A 26,231-nucleotide genomic window follows, 5' to 3' on the forward strand; every position below is an offset into this window, starting at 1 on the left:
CTTCATTGTCTGGTCCGCAAAGACTTCTACATAATTTTATGTATACTCCGGCCCCCCAGCAGTCTGAAGTATGTTGACCCGGCCTGTCAGGAACCGGCCCGCGGCACGCCTGCGTATACGGTTCCCGACTGCGGGTTTGACCAGATTGAGAGGGGAAGCAGCCTTAGTCAAGCTAAAACAAGGCTGGGACCCCTCAGAACACCTCTCACTTCCACCACTAGCGGTTCGCTAGACACTTCCACTCTGCTGTCGAGTCCTCAGCGCGCACTCCGCGTTTTCGTATTTGGGTCAGCTTTGCGCTTAGGCCAAATACGGGAACGCCACGCACCCACACACACACACAGTTGCAATCTTACACTGTCGTGAAGCAAAGACCCACTAACAGTCGTTCCGAACGATACTGTTAGCCACTCTGCTGTCGCTACTCGCACTGGCGTTGTTCGTACGTTGGGTCAGCTGCGCGCTTAGGCCAACGTATGACAAACGCCCCCACACACAATGCAATTACAATTTCATACGGTAGTGTTGCTCAAGCGTACAATTAGGCATGAACTTATACACGGTTACACTTCAATCTCTTCTAGGCTATGAGTGTTAGTTTAGTACGGCAGAAGTCAAACTTATTAAATAATAATTTAATATTCTAGAAAAACATAGAACAATGCAGAACTTAATATATACAAAAAGATTACAAAAAACAAAGTAAAAATAGTTACAAGATAAAAGTTACAAAGATAACACACACAGATATTTGCGTAAAAATAAACGGGGGAAAAAAGAACGTTACCAGCTTAGGTTAGAACGTTGTTTGACGGGAGGACGCCGTTTCGACCAGGAGTCGCGATCCTCCCTAGCTATTCGCTACCTCCGAGAGAAGATGCTGTCCTGGGCCAGCTTAAATAGTCCGAAGTGTCCCCTGGGGCATTTAATGTCCAGCCCCCAGGAACTAATGCAGTTTCCCCGTTTGTGACATCACCGAACGCTTGTCATAATCTTTCTTGTGATATGCAAACTTCAAAGGGGGTTCCTGTTTTAGCTTCTTGAAGTTTGGCAGGACACAATCTCACCCATTGAACTCTGCAGACATCAAAAAGCTTCCTCCACATTATTTCCTTGGTTAAAGTGTATTTTAGCACATCCATGAAAAGATTGAATTTTGGTTACAGGTAGCAGTTTGCCTGTAATCCTGTAGACAGACGCAGACAATCACACCTGGGACAGTAGATCAAAAGTGACTGCTAGTGGCTTAATGAGCTGCTTCCTTGCCTATTGAAGGTGACTGGTCATATTCACTGAAGACCTCTTTAGATGCAAATGTAGGTCTAGTGACCCACCCACACAAATACATGAACAGTCCATGAATCTAGCCTGCATCTCTACACCTTTGACATGCCACAGCAGATATAAAAATGGGAAAATGAAAATATATTACTGTATTATCCTTAACAGCATCAGCACCCCAATATATCACCACACCTCCGCCGTTAACTTGGTGCAAGGCAGATGATCTTCCCAGATCATCCTGCCTGCACCTACACTGGTGGTTCTGCTTGACGAGACAGCCCGTCCGCATTCCCATGATTGCTCCCCTTCCAGATGGCGCTGGCAGGTGAATCTAACGAATCATCCTGCCAAAGCCTACATTGACGGCCTGGCCGGGTGGGGTAACCCTTTAGCATCCTCAGGAGGGTTCCCCACCTGTCAGTTAGCTCCAAGCTACACGAATGGAAAGCTAGGTCAGGTTGCTGCCATGTGTCGTTGCCCTTGGCAACCTGACGTAACCAACCAGGGGAATGTGAGTCAGTGACAACCGTGAATTGGCGACCATAGAGACAGTGCTGCAGCTGGGGAAGGGTTCCAACCGTCGCTACACGCACTTCCTCTATAGTGGCAGGAGCTATCTCTCGGTCCCTTTGGGGAACGATTATCTGCCGGTCTGCCTCCTCCACTTCGGACAGCTCAGAGGGAATAACTTCCCAGGACCCTCTCAGCCTGCCCCTCCTAGCTGGTGACCTGCTGGCTAGCCCCCTGAGCTCTTTCAGGCTGCTGTCAAATCGAACAGCCATAGAGAGCTCAGTGCTGCCTGTCACACATTCCAGGAAGGCTGCAGACGGAGAGGCTCCTGGGCCCTCCAGGCCAGGTTCCGGATTGGATGTGGCTGACCCAGCAACATTTGCCACTTCGGTGGACAGTCCCTGTGCTGTTACCACTGCAGCGGAGGGAGCGTCCACATTACACGTATCACAAACCACCTCACCTTTGGTCTTAAAAACATCGGAAGGGGGAAGACCCGGCCTGGTGCCGTCTGCCTTTTCAGTGGACAGTCCATCTGCTGCAGCCCAGCGACCATTGCTGGTTACTCCTGCAGCCGAAGGAGTGTCCACAGGACAAGCATCATTATGTAGCACAACACATATGATATCAACATTGTCCGTCTTATACATATTGACATTTATAAAATCACATAAAACATCCACATTATCTGTATCATTACACACATTGCTACTCAGCACTTCACAAGTATCATCAACAGTTCCTGCATCGATCGCCTCGATAGTCCGTGCGTCATAAAGGACATCATCCGTTTCGGCATTCTCCGGATCAACAGGCCCCACTCCAGGCCTAGGCACTGGAGAATCACTAGGGCTGGCTCCTAGTATACAGTCCATAGCCCCTGGGGCCTCACCAGCACTCCCCACTTGCACAGCATTATCAAACAGTACCTTGCAAGAGTCCTGAACGTCTGCTGGGGATGCAGGCCCCACAGGGTTTGGAGTAGGCTCATACCGGGCCACTAACCGTCCCAGGTCAGTACCCAGCAAAACGTTGGTGGGGATTTTGTCGGTTACCCCAACTTCTTTCAATCCGCTGCCGGCCCCCCAATTCAGGTGGACCAAGGCGGTGGGTATGGCTGGGGTGACACCCCCAATTCCTCGGACAGCAATCATTTTCCCAGGTATGTACTGCTCCGGGTTCACGAGCTGGGGATGTATGAGAGTCACTTCTGCTCCAGTGTCCCTCCGCCCAGTGGCAATTGTACCCCCAACCGTGACAAGCTGCAGATTCTCTGCATAGCCAGTAGCATTCCTGGTAGCACACAAAGCCGTTGGCACTTCACTGGGGTTTGAGGCCTCACTGGATTTTGGGGCCCCCCCTCTTCCTCTCTGGGCAAGTCGTGCTGATATGACCCACCCTGTCACATACAAAGCATTTCCGAGTGTCAGGTTGCTTGAATCCAGGAGACAGCGGTGCTTGCCTCCTCTGGGTGCTGGGTGAAACAGGTTTAGCAATCTGTTCTCCTCTCCAGCTGGGCGTAGTAGTCCTCCGGGACTCAGGTGCTCTATGGGCGGTGTAGGCATCGGCCATTTCCGCAGCCTCATCCACTGTCTTTGGTTCTCGATCCAGCACAAACAGCCGGACCTCAACAGGACAGGTGTGTAGGAACTGGTCTTTTATCATCAGCTCCTGCAGGGCATCCAAGGTTTTAACTGACAGTCCTTTTAGCCACTGCTGGAAGGCAGTGCGCAGGGTGCAAGCATGATCCAGGTAGCTGTCATTAGGACCTCGCTGCACTGTCCTGAAACGTTTGCGATACACCTCTGGCGTGAGGTGGTATCGCGCAATGATGGCTTTCTTAATTGCCTCAAAGTCTGTTTCTTCTTCCTGGGGGAGACTCACAAACGCCTCCAGGGCCTTGCCTCTTAGCCCTGGTGTGAGGTATCGTGCCCACTGCTCACGGGGCACCCCATACTGCCGACAAGTCCTTTCAAACCCCTGTAGGAAAGTGTCTATGTCAGAGTCCTTGTCCATAGCGGGGAACTTATCAAGGGGGATTCTGTGGACTCGCTCACCTTCGCGTTCTGCGGGTCCAGCAGACCGGTTCTGCTGCTGAAGTTTAGCCAGCTCCAGCTGGTGTTGCCGTTCAGCACTTTCCCTCTCGGCCTGGAGTCGCTGGGCAGCTTGTTCCCTCTTGGCCGGGTGTCTTTCCCTCTCGGCCTGGAGTCGCTGGGTAGCTTGTTCCCTCTGGGCTTGTCGTATTTCCCTTTCTGCTTGCCGATGTTCCAGAATCAGCTTTAGGCGCAGTTCGGGCTCAGCCGAACCTAGTAGCTGTAGGTCGGCTTCCAGAGATGTCATCTTCGTGTTCGGTGGATCATCCAGGACATCGTCTCCACTCGCATTCTGTGGTGGGAGCGATTCCTCCTCTGGCGTGTCGTGAGCTGCATCCGCTGACGTTGAAGCACGGGCTCGTTCTGCCTCATCATGCTCCTCGAGCGCACGAACTAACTGCTCCTTAGTCTGGCCGCTCACCGTCTCGATGCCTTTGTGCTCACACAGGTTGAGTAGTATCTCTTTGTTTTGCCTTGCATAGCTGGATGCTTTCTGAGCCATCGTGTTGCAAAAAATAAAAAGAAAAAGGGGGGAGGGGAAAGCAAACACCAAGTGTGTATCTTTGAACAAAAAAAAAAAAACGTATATAGATTCTGCACTGAGTAGACTTCTGTAGGCTAGTTGCTTCTAGCAAGCTTCCAGCCTTTAGTACTCAGAATAGTGAGCTAAACTGCGTACTAATGTACTAAACGATGCCACCACTGCCAGCCAATTATGTCAGGAACCGGCCCGCGGCACGCCTGCGTATACGGTTCCCGACTGCGGGTTTGACCAGATTGAGAGGGGAAGCAGCCTTAGTCAAGCTAAAACAAGGCTGGGACCCCTCAGAACACCTCTCACTGCCACCACTAGCGGTTCGCTAGACACTTCCACTCTGCTGTCGAGTCCTCAGCGCGCACTTCGCGTTTTCGTATTTGGGTCAGCTTTGCGCTTAGGCCAAATACGGGAACGCCACGCACCCACACACACACACAGTTGCAATCTTACACTGTCGTGAAGCAAAGACCCACTAACAGTCGTTCCGAACGATACTGTTAGCCACTCTGCTGTCGCTACTCGCACTGGCGTTGTTCGTACGTTGGGTCAGCTGCGCGCTTAGGCCAACGTATGACAAACGCCCCCACACACAATGCAATTACAATTTCATACGGTAGTGTTGCTCAAGCGTACAATTAGGCATGAACTTATACACGGTTACACTTCAGTCTCTTCTAGGCTATGAGTGTTAGTTTAGTACGGCAGAAGTCAAACTTATTAAATAATAATTTAATATTCTAGAAAAACATAGAACAATGCAGAACTTAATATATACAAAAAGATTACAAAAAACAAAGTAAAAATAGTTACAAGATAAAAGTTACAAAGATAACACACACGGATATTTGCGTAAAAATAAATGGGGGAAAAAAGAACGTTACCAGCTTAGGTTAGAATGTTGTTTGACGGGAGGACGCCGTTTCGACCAGGAGTCGCGATCCTCCCTAGCTATTCGCTACCTCCGAGAGAAGATACCGGTGGCTGTCCTGGGCCAGCTTAAATAGTCCGAAGTGTCCCCTGGGGCATTTAATGTCCAGCCCCCAGGAACTAATGCAGTTTCCCCGTTTGTGACATCACCGAACGCTTGTCATAATCTTTCTTGTGATATGCAAACTTCAAAGGGGGTTCCTGTTTTAGCTTCTTGAAGTTTGGCAGGACACAATCTCACCCATTGAACTCTGCAGACATCAAAAAGCTTCCTCCACATTATTTCCTTGGTTAAAGTGTATTTTAGCACATCCATGAAAAGATTGAATTTTGGTTACAGGTAGCAGTTTGCCTGTAATCCTGTAGACAGACGCAGACAATCACACCTGGGACAGTAGATCAAAAGTGACTGCTAGTGGCTTAATGAGCTGCTTCCTTGCCTATTGAAGGTGACTGGTCATATTCACTGAAGACCTCTTTAAATGCAAATGTAGGTCTAGTGACCCACCCACACAAATACATGAACAGTCCATGAATCTAGCCTGCATCTCTACACCTTTGACATGCCACAGCAGATATAAAAATGGGAAAATGAAAATATATTACTGTATTATCCTTAACAGCATCAGCACCCCAATATATCACCACACGGCCCTCGACCCAAAACGTTTGGTGACCCCTGGATTAGTGCTTAGATTGAGAGCTGCTCTGATGGACAGTTGGTGGAACATGTCAGTGCTTTATAAATTCACAATAATGCAATGTAATTTTGCCATAGACAAAATAACTGCAAAGATGTTCTTTTTAATGAATAAATAATTCTGTTGAGCAAATAATTGTTTTAGCAGCATTAGGGGGATTTCCTCTGTTACCTTGGCAGAGTCAGACACATTATCCCAGTAGGGCGATGGAAAATCCACTTGTCCCATTAGGATCTGATCGAAAAGAACTTCTTGGTCATCTCCACTTCTACAGTAACAGAAAAAAAGGAAACGTGAAGTCTTTCTACTTACAAAAGTCACAACACAGCACATAAATAAAGTGCCAAACAGAAAGAAATCACAATAATGTATTTACCAGTCTAAATGCATGTCAGTAGTGAGCTGTGTTCCCTGATGGATGATATATTGCATTGCTTAGAGATTACAGGCGCCTGTAAATTATACATGGACTGGGATAGTCCATCATTATTGCAAATTATTTTCCCATAATGTGGTCAGTAGGGCCTTCCCGCTACTGGTTATTTCATAACCGTTAAAGTATAATAAATTAAAGTGCAAGTCCAGGAACAGGTTTTTTTTTTTTATATGCACTTAAAGGAACAATATTTTAAATAAGTTGAGCATAAAACAAGTTTGTTAAAAAGAAAATAAAAGAAAACAGAAGCTGCACCAGTTCATAAATCCACACAAAACTCCAGCATTAGTGTTGGTGTTTGAATCCAGGTTTCTTCATTCGGAAACCTGGATTATGCCGTACACTGTAGTTCAGCACCAAAGCTAGTGGAGAGGGAGGCGGAAGGAGGAAGCCTTGGAGTCGTGTGAAGCGCGACGTGGACCCCATGACCCTCTCCACTAGCTTTGGTGCTGAACTGTGGTGCACGGCATAATCCGGGTTTCCAAATGAAAAAAACCCAGATTCATATACCAACACTATTCAGCAGCCTACTCCACCCCCACAATAACACCATTCCCAGTCAGTATGAAGCCCTGACTAATAATAGGTTATGAGTGATCAGGGAGGCATGGGGTAGTGTTTCAAGCCAGCTGCCAGTTGCTGTGAGTGAATGAACTGCCACAGCTGCAATTTTACTGTTGATGGCAAAACTATATAGTCTGTACAGTGCTGCAGAAGAAGTCAGCACTATATTAATAATAAATAAAAATAAATAACTAAAATACCACTCGACTTAACTGGCAAAAGATCCAAGAAAAAACCCTTTATCTCATAGCACGGACCCAAGCTCCTCGCTTGTTGGCCAACAGAAGTCATGTGATGTTGGCATAATCAGGAAATAGAAAATCCTGTCTTTATAGAAAGCTAATTTGATAAACACCTACTACTTGGTGTCATAAAGGTCTGCAAATTAAAAGCTGGAGTCTATACCCCATAAAGAAGGGGCTGAGCAGTTGGTCAGCTTGTAAAATTAGGCCAATTTACACATCCCCATGGGTAAGGTGAAGGTAGTGACTCCAGAATGACCCATTTTATTCGGATTCCTGAACTTTCCAAGCTCGCAGTAACATGAATAAAATGGTGTACTTGGCACTGGTGTTCTAGAGCAGTGTTCCCCAACCCTGTCCTCAAGGCCCACCACCACTGTATGTTTTGTGGAAATCCACAGAGGTAGGTAATCAGCTCTGCAGACACTAATTACCCTACCTGTGAGGGCTCGTTTCCACTGTTGCGACGCGATTTCGCCGGCATTCCGACGCTTGTAAAAACGCATGCGGATGCGTTTCTACCCGCGATTTCGCGTGCGATTTCGCATGGCAGGGTGCCATGCGAAATTAACCATGACACTGCCAGGGCAAAATAACATTGAAAAAGGTGCGAAATCGCACGCGAATCGCGGGTAAAAACGCATGTAAAAAACGCATGCGTTTTTACTATTAAATACATTAGCGGCGATTCGCACGGATTCCCGAAGCAGGCGAATTCGGTGGGTCCCGTCGTGCAGATTTAGCCCGCCGCCAAATCGCTCCCGCACGCCGCACATGTGGAAACAGCCCCGGCCACTTCAGTGTAACAAGCGAATCCGCATCTCGTCGCCGCATGCGGATTCGCTATGGTGGAAACGAGCCCTGTATGTTTGTGGTTTTCTGTAAAACATGTACTTTTGGTGGGCCTTGAGGACAGGGTTGGGGAATTAGGTTCTAGAGTCTCTAGACCCATCGTATACTACAATAGATATAAGTGAAATATATACATACCCACGGAATGGAGGAAAGCCACATAGTAGGATGTACGTTATCACACCAGCAGCCCAAATGTCTACCTTTAGTCCATAACTAGAGAAAAACAAAAGGTGTCAGTTACCTAGAATTCATGAGATAGCGTTTGTCAACCCACAAGAGACATGATGACCACCAAAACTCAGATCAGCACCTCGAATACATCAGTGTTTCTTACAATGTGGTCAGTTATTATTGCAATTTTTTGTAAAGCGGATCTGAACTCAGAACTTCATCTCTGCTCTAAAATATAATCAACAGCATAATAACCTTGAAAGAAAAACATTTCTTTGTTACAGCTTACAGAACTCCTGCAATACATTTGCAGTGTGTCTACTTCCTGCTTTCATGAAAGTAGACACATGGTTAACATCCTATGTTTACAAATTAGCTGTATCTGGTCTGCTGAGGAATTCCAAATTTCTGTGTTGACACAGTTCAGAGATCAAATTACACTTGTAAGTACTTGAAGATGAGGGGGAATTAGACAGGCTCTTCTCTCTAAATACATTCAAGGTGGATTTCTCTCGGTTGTCCTTGTGTCCTGTGTAAGAGTTCAAGTCTACTTTAAAGTGCAAATATATAAAGAGAGAGCTCTTCCATAAATAGTGTCCGGAAACGACAAACCTGCATGAATAACAGATACAAAAATGGCACAAAAACAGAAAAGGATTCTGAACAAGCATACAGTCCATAAATGTAGTGGAACACAGTATAGTGTGGCTTCAAATCTCTAAGCTTCCAGTACAAAAAATTAGGTTGGTAAAATACTACATTCAGTATTTTAGACTTTTTTCCAAATTTACTAACATTTCCACACATGCGTTAATAGATAAGTAATTTACCGAAAATGTTCTTTTAATTCATCAAGATCTGTTTGGTAATGTACAAGTCTCACCAGTTGTGCAGTAGGTCTCCGCAGCCAGTTGTGATACGTGGTCTGCATGAGCCGTTCTTGCTTCAGTCTTGTGAGTAAAAGGATTCCAGCATCCCTTTAGATGTGCATCCCTGCCACCTAGAGAGCCCCTTCTGTGTATCAGTATATAGATAGGCACATCTAAAGGGATACAGAAAAGCCTTAGGCCAGAAACCCACTGGGAGCGCTTTGTAAGCGTGAGTGATTTGAAAAAGCTCTTGGTAATGCAATGCTATGGGGGATTTTTATAAAATCACATCACTCAAGTGGGATCACACCCATAGCATTACATTAGCTAGAGCTTTTCAAATCACAAAGCGCTCAGAAAAGCTCTCCTAGTGGGTTTCAGGCCTTAGGGCCCATTCACACTTGCGTTTACAAAACGCCGGCGATTTTTGCCGGCGTTTTGCAGGAGTGATTTTTCCACGATTTCACATGGAAAAATCACTGAACACTGCGGCGATTTTTCTGCTATCGCGTTTAGCGCTTCTATAGCACTGAAACGCGATCACCGGAAAATCACCGGAAAATGGTGCAGGCGACGCGTTTACATTTAACGTTTTTGGACGGTTTGCGGCGATTAGCACCAATTCGCCCAAGTAAGAACGGGCCCATAGACTTATTACACTAGCCCTTTGAAATCCGCCGAAATCGCCGGCAAAACGCTCAAGTGTGAATGGGGCCTAATTGAATGTTTCTTCTACTGCTCTAATGTTCTTTTTCCTTATGATGTCACCCCTGGCAGTGGATTGGATCAAATGGGGTGAGTAGCAGAACCGTATAACTCTTCCTATTGGCTGTCTCCTTTAGTCTGTACAGTTTACTGACTGCACATGGCAGGTTACTGATAGGTCTAGGCTGGTCTTAAATACCAAACATTTTTAGAATGTTCTTATCTTTGTAAATTGACATTAATAGAGGTATTTACCGCACAACTTGGTAAATTAACTCCCTAGTTGGTAATTTTATTTTTCAGTGTGGTAGTAGGTTTAGTGAATTGGTGTTTGACAAGATGTTAGGTAAAGTCATCTTTTCCTGCATACGAATGCGGTAATGCTTAGTGAATTGAAGCCACTAAGTACAGCCTCTTAAACAATTTCTGCAGTCTCTAAGTACCACCTTTACTAAAAGTGTATCAGGGAACGCTGATAAATATTTGGCTCTTTACCAATTTTTTTTGTATCTAGACTACGGATGATCAATGAGATGCAAATATTTCTGAGTTCATGGGAATTTATGTAAAATTTTATGCAAATATATGCAGCTTGAAAATTAAGCTGCATATATTTGCATAAAAATGTACCTAATCCTGCATGAACTTGGAAATATTTGCATCTCATCGATTATTCATATTCTAGACTAACAAAAACAAAAGTTTGCTTTCTTAAAACAGAAAGTATTTGCAATAATTCAGGTTGGAGTGAGCTTGAGATGTCTGCCAGTGCATCACTGCTGAATATATGCAAATTAACCATTGTACCCTTAGAAGCTAAACTAGCAACACCTACATTATATCACATGAGAGCAGGAATTAATTCATTAATTAAATGATAAAATTCAATTTACATTGGACAGTTTTAGATTCTTCATATCAGAACTGAAGAAAGAAGCCCAACCTAGACTGACATTTGTTCCCAAGCTTAAAAAAAAAATGTTATGAGAAAAAAAAAAAGACTGCATTAAACAAAATCTGTAGGAGAGCAGCTGGTTGGTATACTGGCTAAGACCTCTTCCCCAGCAATATGCTTCATGCAAAGCAGGTGGCCATAGCAATGCATGGCACTTGGGTCGCTCTACAATTCGCTCAGATGCGGTGCAGATCCCATTAATTTATCATAAGTGGAATCACGCATGCGCTTGTGCATGCAACCATGCGTTGTGTTACCATATGGCTGGAAACATTGGACAGTGCAGTCTATACACTGCATCAGGGGCATAACTAGAAATCACCGCCACCCCGCTCAGGGGCGTTTTGGGAGGCAGGAGGGGTCGCAGCATGAGGAGAGAGCATAGCCACCTACATCAGCGGGGAGGGGGGACAGTTCCCTCCTCTCTCACCTCTGGCTCTCCCCTCAGCACGATCGCCTCCTGCAATTATCAGTGGCAGCGGGTGGTGGCAGGAACACATACCTCCATCCAGGAAGTAAACAGGAAGTAGCATCAGACACTTAAGAGATCGGAACCTCCGGTGCGTGGAATGCATGGAGGTATGTGTTCCTGCCTTCCGCCTGCTGCCACTGATAATTGCAGGGAGGGGAACGCTGAGGAGAGAGCCCGAGTTGAGGGAGGGTGAGTGTCCCCCCTCCCCGCCGAAGTGTGGCCATGCTCTCTCCTCATACTGTGACCCCTCCTGCCCCCCAAAACAGCCCTGAGCGGGTGACCCCCCACGGGTGCAGGGGCTGCAGCCCCCATTGTTGCGCCCCTGCACTGCATGCAACCATGCGTTGCGTTACCATATGGTTGGAAACAAACCGCCGCTGACAAAAGCGCTGCATAGACCATTTTCAGGGTGATTTGCCCTGAATGGAAGTATAGGGAAATCGCAAAGCGATTGAAAAAGTGCTTTGTATATATATTGTATATATTTCCCCAGCGCTTTCATTCTTTTCTGGGTGAAAGAGTTCCCTTGCTGACTTGCGTCAGGGAGTGAATTAAAAAAACGCTCTAGAAAAGAGCTTAGAAAAGCTCTTTTAACAAAAAACATCCAACCAAGCGCCAGTGAATCGCAAAAAAAAAATTGCTTCAAAAAAGGCTCAACGCCAACGCTAACACGATCGGAACGCAATTTGAGCGAGGCCTGAGTGGTTGCATCTATCAAGTACTTTGGGTTAGACAGCAGAAAAGCACTATACAAATGTCAGCATTCAATTTTCATTTTGATATGACAAAAATGTTTATCTGAAGTAGCATTGTTATCATGCGGCTTCACATGATATTTATACAGCTCTTGGGTACCACCTGTTGACCAGAGATGGGAACTGACATTCATGAATTCTGCAGTCTTAACAAAAGTTCTTCATTTCCCCTAACTGGCCAAATAATATTTGCAATGATGATTAGGACCTTGCTAGTTGCTATAGACAACACAGGAAGATTTTCTTTACGATGGAGTGATAAATGAGGACAGCTACGATAACAAAAAAAAAATATACCGACTATAAAATCAATAGAATCCAGTTCGGTGTAAAGGGTTTGAATGTTACGGTGGTCATACATAGATCAATTTTTCATTTTTGTTAATTTTTGGACCATTCATTTTATAGATTGTTTGAATAGAATTTGCCACTACCTATCTAAAGAATATTCCACAAAAATAATTGGGACTGGTCAATTGAAAGTGAAGATTAATTTGATTTTTCTATAGAAAATGTATCAAACATTTATCAAATGATTGTAAAATCAAATCATTTGGTTGTATTGTGTATGGCTATCTTTAAGTAGTGTTAAAGTAAATCATCTGGTAGTGCCTATTTCCAAGCATGAAATAGAAATTAATACGGATTATTATTATTATTATTAATACACAAGTCCTCTCTGTGCCCAGACTCCTCAAGCATCACTGCAGTACACATCCCTTGGGGAGGGGGCATAAACGCTGGGGGTTGAGCAGCACTGTACACAAGACCCTGCTGCACACTGAATAGGGTCTGTCTACAAATATTTGTCTGCAAAACTTTGTATGATTCCTTATCAGTGGCAGAACAAATGCAATCATTAGAACAATTGTGCAGAGAGCAGAAAGCTTTTTCTCTCTGTGCCCTTAGTTGTCAGTCTCTCAGGACAGGGTAAAGCAACTTCTCCCCCCACGGAGCCCCCCTGCGGCTGCATCCCTTGCAGGGTCTATTGTTACCCCCCTGCACAGAATGCCAAAACTGGGCGCTGCTATTACATTAGTGCTATCTTACGCGCCCCATGCAAAGGTAATTCGGAGTTCCTACGATTGCCAGACCCCGAATTACTTTTCCCACCGAGTTGCTACTATTTGGAGGGGGAATAGGATTTGAGCAGCAACAGGGTGAGCCATCAATTGTCTCACCCTGCGCCCATCTTACTGGCGGTGTATATACTGTATATTTACGCCATGGTAAGACCACCCTCAGTGTTTCCTCAACCAGTTACTTATTGTACACAAGTGTGTCTTGGCAGAGTATTGCTGCTGGACTCTAAAGAGAGGGAAATGGACGGGGCAGAATGAGCAGCAGATGTTGCCTTGAAGGCTTATTTTCATAAAATACAATAGCAGTCAGAAACTCAGTGGCATTCTCAGCCAAACCAGAAGACCTTTGAAGGGTTGCCCAACAAAGCTGAAAATAGTCAAACTGGATGACCATCATCTATGACTAGCTTCATAATAAAACAAACAGTGCAAGTCTATCTACTTACTTAGAAGACTAGTTCATGAATCCAAAATACCAAATACATCTGATAGGAGGGACATACATTCAATTAACTTGGAGCCACTAAGTGGTACTAAAGCCCTCATCCAAATGACTCAATATGACAGGACATAACTTTCATTACACAGTAGTAAAACCTACATAGCTCAGGTAATAATGTGCATAGTATTGCATTGCAGAGGTAACAAATACTATAGAATGCTGCCCCATACTATAGCCTTGTATGTATAGCTGGGTTACATAATATATACAGTGCTAAATAGGTGAGGATACAATGTATAGAAAATATCAGGGGAATAGAAGCAGAATCAATACAACATCTACTCTCCCACCTTCAAGATAATTGTTTAAAAGAAAAAAAAATATGTCAGCCTCCATATTCTTTTCACTTCAGTTATCCTTTAACTGTCTGAGATCATTGCAGCCCATAGCATTCATGTCCTGGTTCCGGATACTTTAAGAATGTTTTATTTGATTCTCTACATATATTTAAAAAGGTTTTTCCATTGTAGATCTACACTGTATAGAAATACATTTGTGCCTATAATGAGGCTTCAATGAAATGTAATAGAACAGCACAGGAGCAGAGAAGAGAGTGAATCATGATGACAATGGAAAGGAATTGGTAAGTGGTGTTATTGGTGAAGTATTGAAGAGTATTTTACCCAGTCTCTGCAATGATTTCTGGAGCTACATATGTTGGGGTTCCACACACAGTGTATAGGGGTCCATCAACCACAGTCGCAAGTCCAAAGTCTCCAAGCTTTAGTGATTTGCTTCCATCTTGGTGTTCATATACCTAGACAAGAAAAATGAACAACTATTAAGCAGCTTATTTGTACATAGGTGTGTTTCAAGATCATACTAAATTAGTTCAAGCTGAATAGGACCTCCTTTCTTTATTTACATTTTTGCTGGTACCTCATTAGTAATACAATTCCTTTATCATTTTACTCCTGTGAGGAAATGTGATAGCCCCAGATCTGGGACAAGGTCCTCCAGCACCCAAGGCTGAGTCACCAATGTGCGCCCCTCCATCCCTCTCACCCCAGCCGTCACACACTGATTGCTATTAGACAAAGAGGCGGCCCAGGGTCCCCAACGGCGCACTCAGTAGGCCACCCTGCAGTGTTAGGGAGTCTAGCCCAATGACTCCTTAATGAATAGGCGATGCCTTACTGAATAGGTAGAGCCGAGATCCAAACCCTGGATCTCCTATGCCCTTAATCAGTGCACCATCCAGCCACTGCAGTACACTATCCAGCTACTGAAGTACACTATCCAGCTACTGCTTTATACATTGGCAGAGCTATAAAGGGTGCTGCTATCAGTGGCATAGGAATAGGCGGTGCAGAGGTTTTGACCACTCTGGGGCTCTCCCTCAACCACAGTATTAGCTCTTTATTGGTCCTGTGCTGGTAACAATCACTTCTATAGATGTTTTAAAGGGTAGTAATCATTAACAAACTGTTCCCCATCCCCTTCTTGCACCTTTGACACTGTGGTTGGCCTTGGCAGGTTTTGGTGCGACGTATCAATTGTTTTGTATACAGTGTAAAACTTGCACTGGGGCCCATAGCTCCCTAGCTACGTCACTGGCTGCTACAATATACTGTATCCGCTCAGGCTGGATGAACCACATGACCTCTAGGTACTCCGCCAGGTCAGGAGCATGTCCTCTAACAATGAATGTTACTTAGAAAAATCCTTTGGTATTTACTGGTAGTTCACAACCTACCTAATGGGTAGGGATGAGCGTAATGACCTAATTACGAATTTCCGAAATTTCGCGAAATTACTACAATTACGATTTCAGCAGTAATCGAAATTTCGTAATTTTCGCAAATTACGCAAATTTTCGTAATTACGATTACGAAATTTAGTATTTTAAAGTTTACAAAGGTTTCTATCCCTGTAGATGCCTAAAATGAATAACCAACCTCTCTCTCTCCTCTCCTCTCCTCTCCTCTCTCTCTCCTCTCTCTCTCCTCTCTCTCTCCTCTCTCCAGAGATTTGTAGTATTTCAAAACCATACTCACATTCATGACATGTCCAGGGATCAAACCCAGGCCAACCACATGGAAGACAGCTATGCTCACCACCATACCACCAAACACACACTAAATAGACTGCTAACCTAAATCTTACTTGTAGACAGTCATATGAGACACATGCTGGGTGCAGGGCTTTGTGATTGGACCATGCGATAGAGTGAGGTGCAAAAATGAAATCATGCCTAGCAGAGGATGGTTTCACAGTGCTAAATGCTAGGCTGGCTGTGGTGCAATTGGTTAGTGTGTCTGGCTGGTAACAGCAAGGTTACAGGTTCGATTCCATCCAGGCATGTCTTTTCCTTTTGCGTTCAACAGTTGTCCAAACAGAGCCAACAGAGCCCCAGATAGCCATGTAGAGTTAGGTCACAGCTAGCCTGGCTGTGGTGCAATTGGTTAGTGTGTCTGGCTGGTAACAGCAAGGTTACAGGTTTGATTCCATCCAGGCATGTCTTTTCCTTTTGCGTTCAACAGTTGTCCAAACAGAGCCAACAGAGCCCCAGATAGCCATGTAGAGTTAGGTCACAGCTAGCCTGGCTGTGGTGCAATTGGTTAGTGTGTCTGGCTGGTAACAGCAAGGTTACAGGTTTGATTCCATCCAGGCATGTCTTTTCCTTTTGCGTGCGCGCGCTGCGCCATTGAACCCCATGGGGTATTTTGCGTGCGTAAAACTTTACGCATGCAAAACTTTGTGCTCGGTGTTTGGACAACTGTTGAACTCAAAAGGAAAAGACATGCCTGGATGGAATCGAACCTGTAACCTTGCTGTTACCAGCCAGACACACTAACCAATTGCACCACAGCCAGGCTAGCTGTGACCTAACTCTACATGGCTATCTGGGGCTCTGTTGGCTCTGTTTGGACAACTGTTGAACGCAAAAGGAAAAGACATGCCTGGATGGAATCGAACCTGTAACCTTGCTGTTACCAGCCAGACACACTAACCAATTGCACCACAGCCAGCCTAGCATTTAGCACTGTGAAACCATCCTCTGCTAGGCATGATTTCATTTTTGCACCTCACTCTATCGCATGGTCCAATCACAAAGCCCTGCACCCAGCATGTGTCTCATATGACTGTCTACAAGTAAGATTTAGGTTAGCAGTCTATTTAGTGTGTGTTTGGTGGTATGGTGGTGAGCATAGCTGTCTTCCATGTGGTTGGCCTGGGTTTGATCCCTGGACATGTCATGAATGTGAGTATGGTTTTGAAATACTACAAATCTCTGGAGAGAGAGAGAGAGAGAGAGAGAGAGGGAGAGGGAGAGGGAGGAGGAGGAGGAGGAGGAGGAGGAGAAGGCTGGGCTATTCATTTTAGGCATCTAGAGGGATAGAAACCCTTACAAACCTGAAAAAGTAAAATTTCGGTTGGAGACACGAAATTCGTCATTACGGGAGTGAAATTTCGATTACGAAATTGTAAATTACGATTTGAAAATTAATTACGAAATTACGAATTTGGGTCGTAATGTTAAATTTCGCATTCGTAATAAAAGCAGTTCGAAATTTCGGCTCATCTCTACTAATGGGTACCCCTTTTTTAAATTATATATGAACTCTGTCAACTTTACAACTTACCTCTGTGTGAAATAATTACTCACATATCCGTGATCTATAGTGAGCTGTGATCATTGCTCTCTGCATTATCACTTCCTGTGTGTGCACAGGAAGTGGGAGGGGCACAACATTTATAACACCCAGCAATGATCATAAATTATCTGCAAGTCACGGAATAGGAAGTTACATGTACAGATACAGAAATATCAGAGCTTTTCTGCAGTGTACACTGTAAACAGGCTGCAGTTGAAGAGATAAATTCAAACATTAGGCAGGCCTTGTGTCCTTAGATCTTTTCAGGGGAGCAAAATCAGTAATGGGCCATAATTACATTATTGATTAGGGAGGAATATGACGCTGATATAATACACTTATGTAATAACTAAGTGCACTTATCCTTTAAGTCTGTCCCGATGTTTATGTCAAACATTCAGGCTGGTTTTACATCTGAGGAAAGTGTTTCGGTGTGATGTGCCACTCCCCTCCCCCCCCCCCCCCCAGAGAGCACCACAACGCCAAAAACTCAATTCAAATGATCCTGTGGCACAGTGCGCTGACAGGATAATATGCATAGCGCCGGCTCCCCTGCACGCCCTTTCCTGCCCCGTCATCGCCCCTCGCCCAGTGACGTACTCCCTGCTGGACAGGAAGTACGTCACTGGGATTTTCCCAGCTTCCCCATCATATTTGTGTTGTTCCGTACATGCGTGCTGCACCATCACCACTAACAAATGTAGAAATTCTGCATCGGCCATTGATTCACATTCATTGCGTCGCCATGGAAGTTGCGTGGTAACATGCTTTTGACTTTGTGGTGGGTTGGCTGTGAATCAGAAGCTTCTGGTGCAACATGACGTGGTTAGAGTACTGGGCCCCATACACTTTTTTTGCTGTTGTGTTACCATGTGCGCAGAAAGGGTAACACAAAGCACAAAAAGTGCCCAAGTGTAAAAGGGGCCTGAGTGTTATAGAGGGCATGCCCTGATCTATCCGGTGAATTCTATAGAGGTCATGTGGTTCATCTAGCCTGAGATATATGTTATAGCAGCGCCCTTTCTAGTTCTGCCAATGTTTAAAGCAATTGTAATTGTATTTGTTCTCTGAATAATGGGCAGCCGGGATAAAATGATACTGGCTCGACCTTTTCCTAAAAAAACATTCTAAAGCCATCAAAGGCAATCTATTGATAATAATTTCTCAAGCATGAATCAAAGCATTTTTGCTTTAAAGGCAGTAAAGGCACGCTATATGTTCCAGCTCAACCAGATAAAAGCTCAGACCATAGATACTGCCAAACCAGAGAATTCACGCTCCGTTTGACTTCCTGCTGGACGGACCTGCAACGCTCCTCAGTAGTCAGTCCCAATTAATTGGGATGCTTTATGCATTATATCATGAGAACATCATAATTTAATCAGGAGAACAATTCCACATCCTTATTTCAGCTCCACCATGGCAAGAAATCCAACTAGAATAGCTGCCTCATTATCGCTCCTATTTATCAAAGCGTAGCCTGGAGAAACATATGTTAAACACATTGTAGGCTGGAGAAAAGAAAAACAAAACAATTCTGCCTCGTCCTGCCAGCTACCTGACAATCACAGATAAATGTCATCATTTACCCTGGAAGAGATTGCAGAAATTGCCATGTTCCCGTTTTTTGCTTATTCTTGGCAGGGAGAAACGCTGACACTTGTAATCGTTACGCAGCAACACATTTCCACCTACAGAAACTTATATTTACTCCAGGAGCCTTCCTAGTATTCACCGACTATTTTCATGATTGCATGATAGAAGACAATAAAACAACCTGAATACAGATCTTCTTCTAGTGCTGGGTGGTCTGATGGAGCTGTTTGTAGCTTACAGATGTTGATACATGTAAAAAGGTTTAATAATCCTAAAGAGGAGTGACAGCCAGAACTGAAGTGCATCTAATACTGCTAGCAGGGGCAAAACAACAAACCATGGGGCCTCCCTAAGAAAATTTCAAGGGCATCCCCCCCTTAGTAAAAAGTGCAGGCAGTTTCAAAATCTATGCCCCCCCCCCTTCCTTCTACCACCCTCTTAGTAAGAATCCCCTCCCCCAGTGGCCATCAATGGTGGAATTATAATTCATAGGCCCTCCCAGAAAAACTTTAAAAGGCCTCCCCCCCCCCCCAATGTTCACACTCAGGCCCGGATTTACCTCACAGGAGCCTATAGGCACAGATGTCCTGGCATGCCCTCCTCTGCCTTTGCCCTCCATGAACCTACAAACCCGTTCCAAATTGCACCGCAAGTGTGCTGGCTGTCCCAGCGGTCACTTCTCCCTTACTTCACTTGCTCATCATAGGTACCTACAGGTGCCCCTTAGTAATACTTAGCCAGAAGTACCCTCAATATTAAGTAGTTACAGGTGCCCCCAAGTATAAGGTAGCTAAAGGGATTCTCAGTTCCCCATCTGATGGGAGATCTCATCAGTGAGAAGCTGAGAACAGGGGGAGTAACCTCGCATTTACACTTTCATCAGGACTCTGTATAGGGAAGGAAAAAGGAAGGCACTCGGGGATGGGAGTGGGCCGCCTTTCCATCATCAGGGACCTGTAGGCACGTGCCTACAGTGCCTTATGGTAAATCTGGCCCTGTTCACACCCCTTTCCTGACCTTCATGGCCTGGGGCACCATATTACAAGGGTCATAAAGAAAATATGTGACCATCATTATCTTCACATCCCAAACAAGTATAGCTAAAAAAACACCTCATATGGAGGATTGACCCCTGTATTGGAGGGAAGGTTAGTAGTGTGCCCCCCTCCCCCCCCCCCCCCCCTATCGCTCTGGCCTCCTCTATAGATGTCCCCCTGGTGGCAAATCAAAAACTTTAGTCTGGGGACTAACCGGCATGTCTGTCTCTCTCCCCCCATATGAATAGTAGAGCATCGCAGCTGAGCAGACGTATCTACTCCAGTGCCGGGTCTTCTCCTCTTCACTGCAGCTAGTCAGCATGTAGCAGCATCCCTCCGTAAGCTCCCAATGCATGTCATGTGACATTGGCGCTGCTGCAGCCTGATCAGTGCAGTGAAGTGAGGAGCTGGAGAAGGTATATGTGCTCCACTGTGCCTCTCTGCTATTCACAAAGGGGAGAAAAAGCAGCAGGCCCACGTAACGCCCGCTCCCCACCAATAATTGTACCTAGGACATGTGTGTTTAAAAAACACCTGTAACATCAAAAAGTTCCCCTGGGGGGTACTCACCTTGGGAGGGGGAAGCCTTTAGGGTCCCAACGAGGCTTCCCACGCCGTCCTCCGTCCCTCGGGGGTCTCGCTGCAGCCCTTCGAACACTGGCGATGTAAATATTTACCTTCCAGGCTCCTGCGCAGGCGCTGTGGCGGCTCTCGGCTCCAAAATAGGCAGAAATACCCAATCGCCGTCGGGTCTGCTCTACTGCGCAGGTGCAAGTCTCCGGATCTGTTGGGTCGCTGTTCGTAGGGCTGTAGCTGTCGGATCTGTTGGGTTGCTGTTCGCAGGGCTGTAGCTGTCGGATCTGTTGGGCCGCTGTTCGTAGGGCTGCAGCGAGACCCCGTGGGACAGAGGATGGCGTGGGGAGCCTCATTGGGACCCTGAGGCTTCCACCTCCTGAGGTGAGTACCCCCCGGGGAACTTTTTGATGTTACAGTGTCTCTTTAAAGACACCTGAAGTGAGAGGGATATGGATACTGCCATATTTATTTCCTTTTAAACAATACCGGTTGCCTGGCAGCCCTGCTAATCTTTCATGCATCAGTAGTGTTTAAATCACACCGCTAAAACAAGCATGCAGCTAATCCAGTCAAACTTCAGTCAAACATCTGATCTGCATGCATGTTCAGTGACTATGGCTAAAAGTATTATGCTAGGTACACACGATGCGTTTTTTCGGTCGATTTCCCGTTCAATCAATTTTTGATTCATTTCCCTGCTCGATTTTCTTATCAATTTCCATTCACTTCTATGGCCTCAATTCAGTAAGCAGTTTAGACTAGTCTACAGATGGTTTTTAGTCTACTGATGGTTTGGTGTAATGTTTTAGACCTGTTTTTAGACCTGGTCTAACATTCAGTAATTACACAATTCACAAAAGGCAAACAAGGAGTAACCACGCCCACTTTTTCTGACAGAGATTAGACCAGCTGATTTCTTGTCAGTAAAGTAATTCTGTGAGGTATTTAATGCTGGATACACACGGTGCGTTCGTGCACTCGATTTTCCCGTCGATTCCCGTCGATTCGTTTATTTCCAACATGTCCGATTTGGATTTCGATGGATCGTTAGGTCGATTCGCATGCAAAGTATGCCGAATCGACCTAACGATCCATCGAAATCCAAATCGGACATGTTGGAAATAAACGAATCGACGGGAATCGACGGGAAAATCGAGTGCACGAACGCACCGTGTGTATCCAGCATTAGATGTGAGGATGGAACCTTTTGAATTAATTATGCAGGAGTTTAATTGTATGCAGAGTAGAGCTCATCAATGGAGAAGGATGTCAGTCATAGCTACTTGTTTGTGAATTGCATCTTTTGATCATTTCCCCTGATTTACCCACCTAATTACCAAATGGTTTAGACCAGATCTATAAACAGGTCTAAAACATTTGGTAATAGTGAATTCCCCTTTGATGCAACTGACCAAACCATCAGTAGACTAAAAACCATAGTAATATCGAACATGACGGAAATTATCAATTGAACGCACATATCGAACAAAAGAAATAACGTGTGTACCTAGCATTGGAGGCAGAGGATCAGCAGGACAGCCAGGCAATTTGCATTGTTTGAAAGGAAATAAATATACAGTACAGTTATTCAAAAATGGATAGGGCTGTATAACAAGTAGCACCCATCCGTTCTCGGAATATTTGCCGCTTTAGCACGCCTGTTCTCCACAAATCAAGCATAAGTTACAGAAGTGAAAGCTACAGAGAGACTGATTGGCTATAAGAACTCCACTCTCTCTTTGTGCAGTCTTATGAAATGGTAATGTCACATCATTTCCAAAAATAGTGATCTGCATGGCAATTTCTCAACACAGTGAGGAACGTTAGTACTTTTGTATTCAGATTGTATTCAGATCTGTATTCACATCTCCTATTCTTAACCGGTGCTGGCGGCTGGGAGAGAAAATTGTTCCGCTAGTCTCTGATGCAATCCTTGGCATGCGTGCCATTATTTAATGAGCGAATGTGACTGCATCTCATCATCTGCAGCAGATTCACTCGTAGTTAGAGGCGCCCTTGTCCGTGTCACTGCCAGGGAAGCATCTCTGCACAGATGATCATTTTTCTTTAACTATATCTTGCTAAACACATCTGTCTGAAAAATATATGTAGGCTTGGCAATGGCTTGGCTTTAAAGTGACACTGAAGCAAAAAAAATTAAAATAAAACAAAATGATATAATGAATTGTATGTGTAGTACGGATAATTGATAGAACGTTAGTAGCAATGAAAAGAGTCACATATTTTTATTTTCACTCATATAGCTTTTTTTTATAACACTGCATCATTCTGTAATATTTACAGTTTACAAACTATTCTCTGCATTTTAAACTATGAAACAGAGTAGAGCTAATGACACATTTTGAACTTCCCTACAGTAAAATCTTATTTGAAGTTTTCTTTCACTGTCTCTTTGAGGTATAAGTGCTTCAGAAAATAGCACTGCTCTGACTAAATTAGTCGGAGAGCTCAGAGAAGCTCTTTTGCATAAGTCTTGCTGTATTGGAAACGATATGAGACTCACATCATTGCTGCTAATGTTCTATTTCTTGGCTGAACTACACATACATTATATCATAAGTTTATTTTCACTTCAAATTTCCTTTAACCACTTCACCCCAAAGGCGTTTTTACCCTAACGGACAGGAGCGATTTTCACCTTTCAGTGCTCACTCCTTTCATTTGCCAATATCTTAATCACTACTAACCACAATGAAATGATCTGTATCTTGTTTTTTGGGGTTGATATTTGTTTTCAGTAATTACTTTATTTTCTATGCATTTTAAAGTGAAAAACAAGGAAAAAATAAAAAAAATATACTATTTCTCCAATTTCATCCCCTATAGTTTTAACATAAACTACAGTGCATAAAACCCGCACATTTTATCTGCCTATTTGTCCTGGTTATCACAGCATTTTAAATATGTCCCTAGTACAAAGTATGATGACAAGATCGTATTTGAAAATAAAGGTGTATTTTTTCTTCGTTTTTTTTTTCCACTTTTTTCCCGTGTATGTGCACAGGAATGCACATGCACGTGCGGGAGCGTGCACATGCGCACGTGCACGCCCACAGCGGCAGCAGCACTGTTTGACTTATAAAAACGTCCTTGAGCCATTATGAGGCTCCAGCAGGATGTTTTTATAAGCCAGCTTGTCATTAAAGCGATCCTTAAGCCCCCCCCCCCCCCCCAAAAAAAAATGAGTTTTACTCACCTGGGGCTTCCAATAGCCCCCTGCAGCTGTCCGGTACCCTTCCGGTTTCGCCGGCAGGACCCGACAGGCTGGGAACGCGAGTGATTCTTCGCGTTCCCAGTCACAATAGCTCCCTCTATGCTGCTATAGCAGCATAGAGCAGCATAGAGGGCTGCTATAGCAGCATAAAGGGAGCTATTGTGGCTGGGAATGCAAATATTAACTCGCGTTCCCAGCCTGTCGGGTCCTGACAGGAGGATCGGAGGGACACGGCGAGGGCACCGGACAGCTGCAGGGGGCTATTGGAAGCCCCAGGTGAGTAAAACTCTTTTTTTTTTTTGGCTTAAGGTTCACTTTAAGTCAGGGGTCTCAAACTCAATTTACCTGGGGGCCGCAGGAGGCAAAGTCAGAATGAGGCTGGGCCGCATAAGGGATTTCACGTGTCCCCGCCGCAAAACGAGGGCTGCAGAGCCCCCAAATCGCCCGGGGGGCAATCCGCCGGCATTTCCTGGAAGGGGCAGAGCTTTCAGCTTCAGCTCTGCCCCTCCTGACGTCAATCGCGGCGGATCGCGTCCTCTGCCCGCCTCTCTCACTCTTCCTTCACAGAGAGGGGCGGGGGGGCGTGGAGAGGCGGCGATCCATGCGGCGATTGACATCAGGAGGGGCAGAGCTACAGCTAGAAGTTCTGCCCCTCAGCGCAGTCATGGATGTTTGCCCGGGGGATTTGGGGGCTCCCTGCCCTCGTTTAGCGGCGGGGATGTGGCGGATTACTTGGGAGCACTGAACTGAACTATAAGGTAAAATAGGCAAAAATAGTTTGCTTCCGTGTCTCTTTTGCTTTTACCGGTGGGGGCCACAAAATATTGTATCGAGGGCCGCAAATGGCCCGCGGGCTGCGAGTTTGAGACCCCTGCTTTAAGTGCAGTGATTGATTTGTTAGTAAGGATACTGGCAGAAGGGTGATAACTCTCTGCATTGGCATGGAATTATTTCAGATACTTACATGTAATGTTCATGCCAGTAGCATAGCACTATGGGATGCAGAGGTTGTGGGGCCCCTAGACCAAAGGAGCCCACTAGGGACCCCCCCTTTAGTCATTACCTTAACTTTTCATTGCTCTTTTTCTGATAAGGGTCTCCTCTACATGTGCTTTGAATAATCATTAAAATACTGTCCCCCTCCCTTTATTATACTGAATGGGATCACTGATGCACTCGCCCTGAAATGCTGGCAACCATGCACTGCGATTCAGAAGTGAATCGCAGCACATGTACGGAAACAGCAGACAGTGCAGGCTATGCACTGTCTGCTGTCCCTGCGATCGCATTTCCATAAGGGCGGCTGAAAGCGCGCATTAGGAAACTAGCCCTTACCTCTCTGACACTGTGGCTCTTCTTGGCAGGTTTAAAAAAACTATTACAAACAAAAATGAACTACCAATACTGCTGCATGTGCTGAAAAAGTACAAATTTTATTGTGTGACTCTTACCACAAATTTATGGCCATGACAAGGACAGAAAAGATTAAAACTGCCTAAAAACATGAATCAGCACAGTAAGCACCTGTAATGAGGGTATTGTCAGACCTTGGATAATGTGTGTTTCAGCCCAAGTGCCCAGGCTATCACAAACCTGTGCGCAAAATGGACCGCACACTTAATCTTCATTGGTCTGACCAATATCGCGTGTCTATATTAAACCACTGACCAAAGACGGTGTATTTCCCAAACCAAAAATCGCCCAGCATTTAGCCTATGCAAAAATTGGATGGTTCACCAATCTTTACTGGTCATGTGTGGCCCCACCACCGACGCACACCCAGGCCTCAGAGCAGGATCTGATTCTCGATGTTTTCTTCAGTGCACACTTATGTTAGGATGACTTCAATAATTGGCATAATAACCTGTAATGTCTATGGATGTATTTCCGTTTAAAACGGCTTCCTACACGTACTGTCCGTGGAAATGCAATTATGACTTATTTTCATATCCCTTAATGGGGCTCAGTATGCATGTTCTCCATATAGACAAAAAGCCTGGTTGGCAAAGTTCTTACCACCTTCCTGTGCCAGCTCGTATTAGACTCACGGTTATGTTGCGGTTTCACTGCGGTGGGGATATTCCAACGCGTTCGTGCGCGCGCCCAGCCGTGCGGATGTCCGTCAAACCTTTTTGTCCAGGGCTCTCCAGACTTCTGGGGGCTTGCGGGGAGGCGTCCCTGCTACCCGCACTGCTCCCCGTCTTCGGGTTCTTTCCGTCCCGGATGATGTGGTACACTTCCCGTAAGACGCAGGTTGAACAGCCGCGCGGCTATACGCCTTAACATTCACGTAGGTGCTCACTGTGCTGATTCGGCGTCTGCTGTTGACGCGTTTCGCCCCGCCCACGGGGCTTTCTCAAAAGGGCTATCCTTATGTTGTTTATATGCTCACCAATTGGTGAGCATATAAACAACATTGAAAATGCCACTAAGGATAGCCCTTTGGGCTCACATTTTGAAAAATTTCATAATAAAGATCCAAAGGGTTTAAAGTTTAAGGGGATTTTGAAACAAAGAATCCCTAAAA

The 26,231-nt window shown here is 45.1% G+C and overlaps 1 protein-coding gene across 4 annotated transcripts in view; it reads right to left on the reverse strand.

Moving 5' to 3' along the window:
- Positions 1–26,231, reverse strand: part of DCLK1 (doublecortin like kinase 1) — a 450,773-nt gene that overhangs the window by 56,016 nt on the left and 368,526 nt on the right. For all 4 annotated transcript variants that reach the window (XM_068267071.1, XM_068267072.1, XM_068267074.1 and 1 more), the window contains 3 exons: positions 14,285–14,418; positions 8,286–8,363; positions 6,225–6,321 (listed from right to left, as the gene is read on the reverse strand). In XM_068267071.1, coding sequence (XP_068123172.1) covers positions 6,225–6,321; positions 8,286–8,363; positions 14,285–14,418 — 309 coding nt within the window. The remainder of the gene's footprint in view (positions 1–6,224; positions 6,322–8,285; positions 8,364–14,284; positions 14,419–26,231) is intronic.

This window comes from Hyperolius riggenbachi, chromosome 2 (genome assembly GCF_040937935.1).
Source record: "Hyperolius riggenbachi isolate aHypRig1 chromosome 2, aHypRig1.pri, whole genome shotgun sequence".
Lineage (NCBI taxonomy): Eukaryota > Metazoa > Chordata > Amphibia > Anura > Hyperoliidae > Hyperolius > Hyperolius riggenbachi.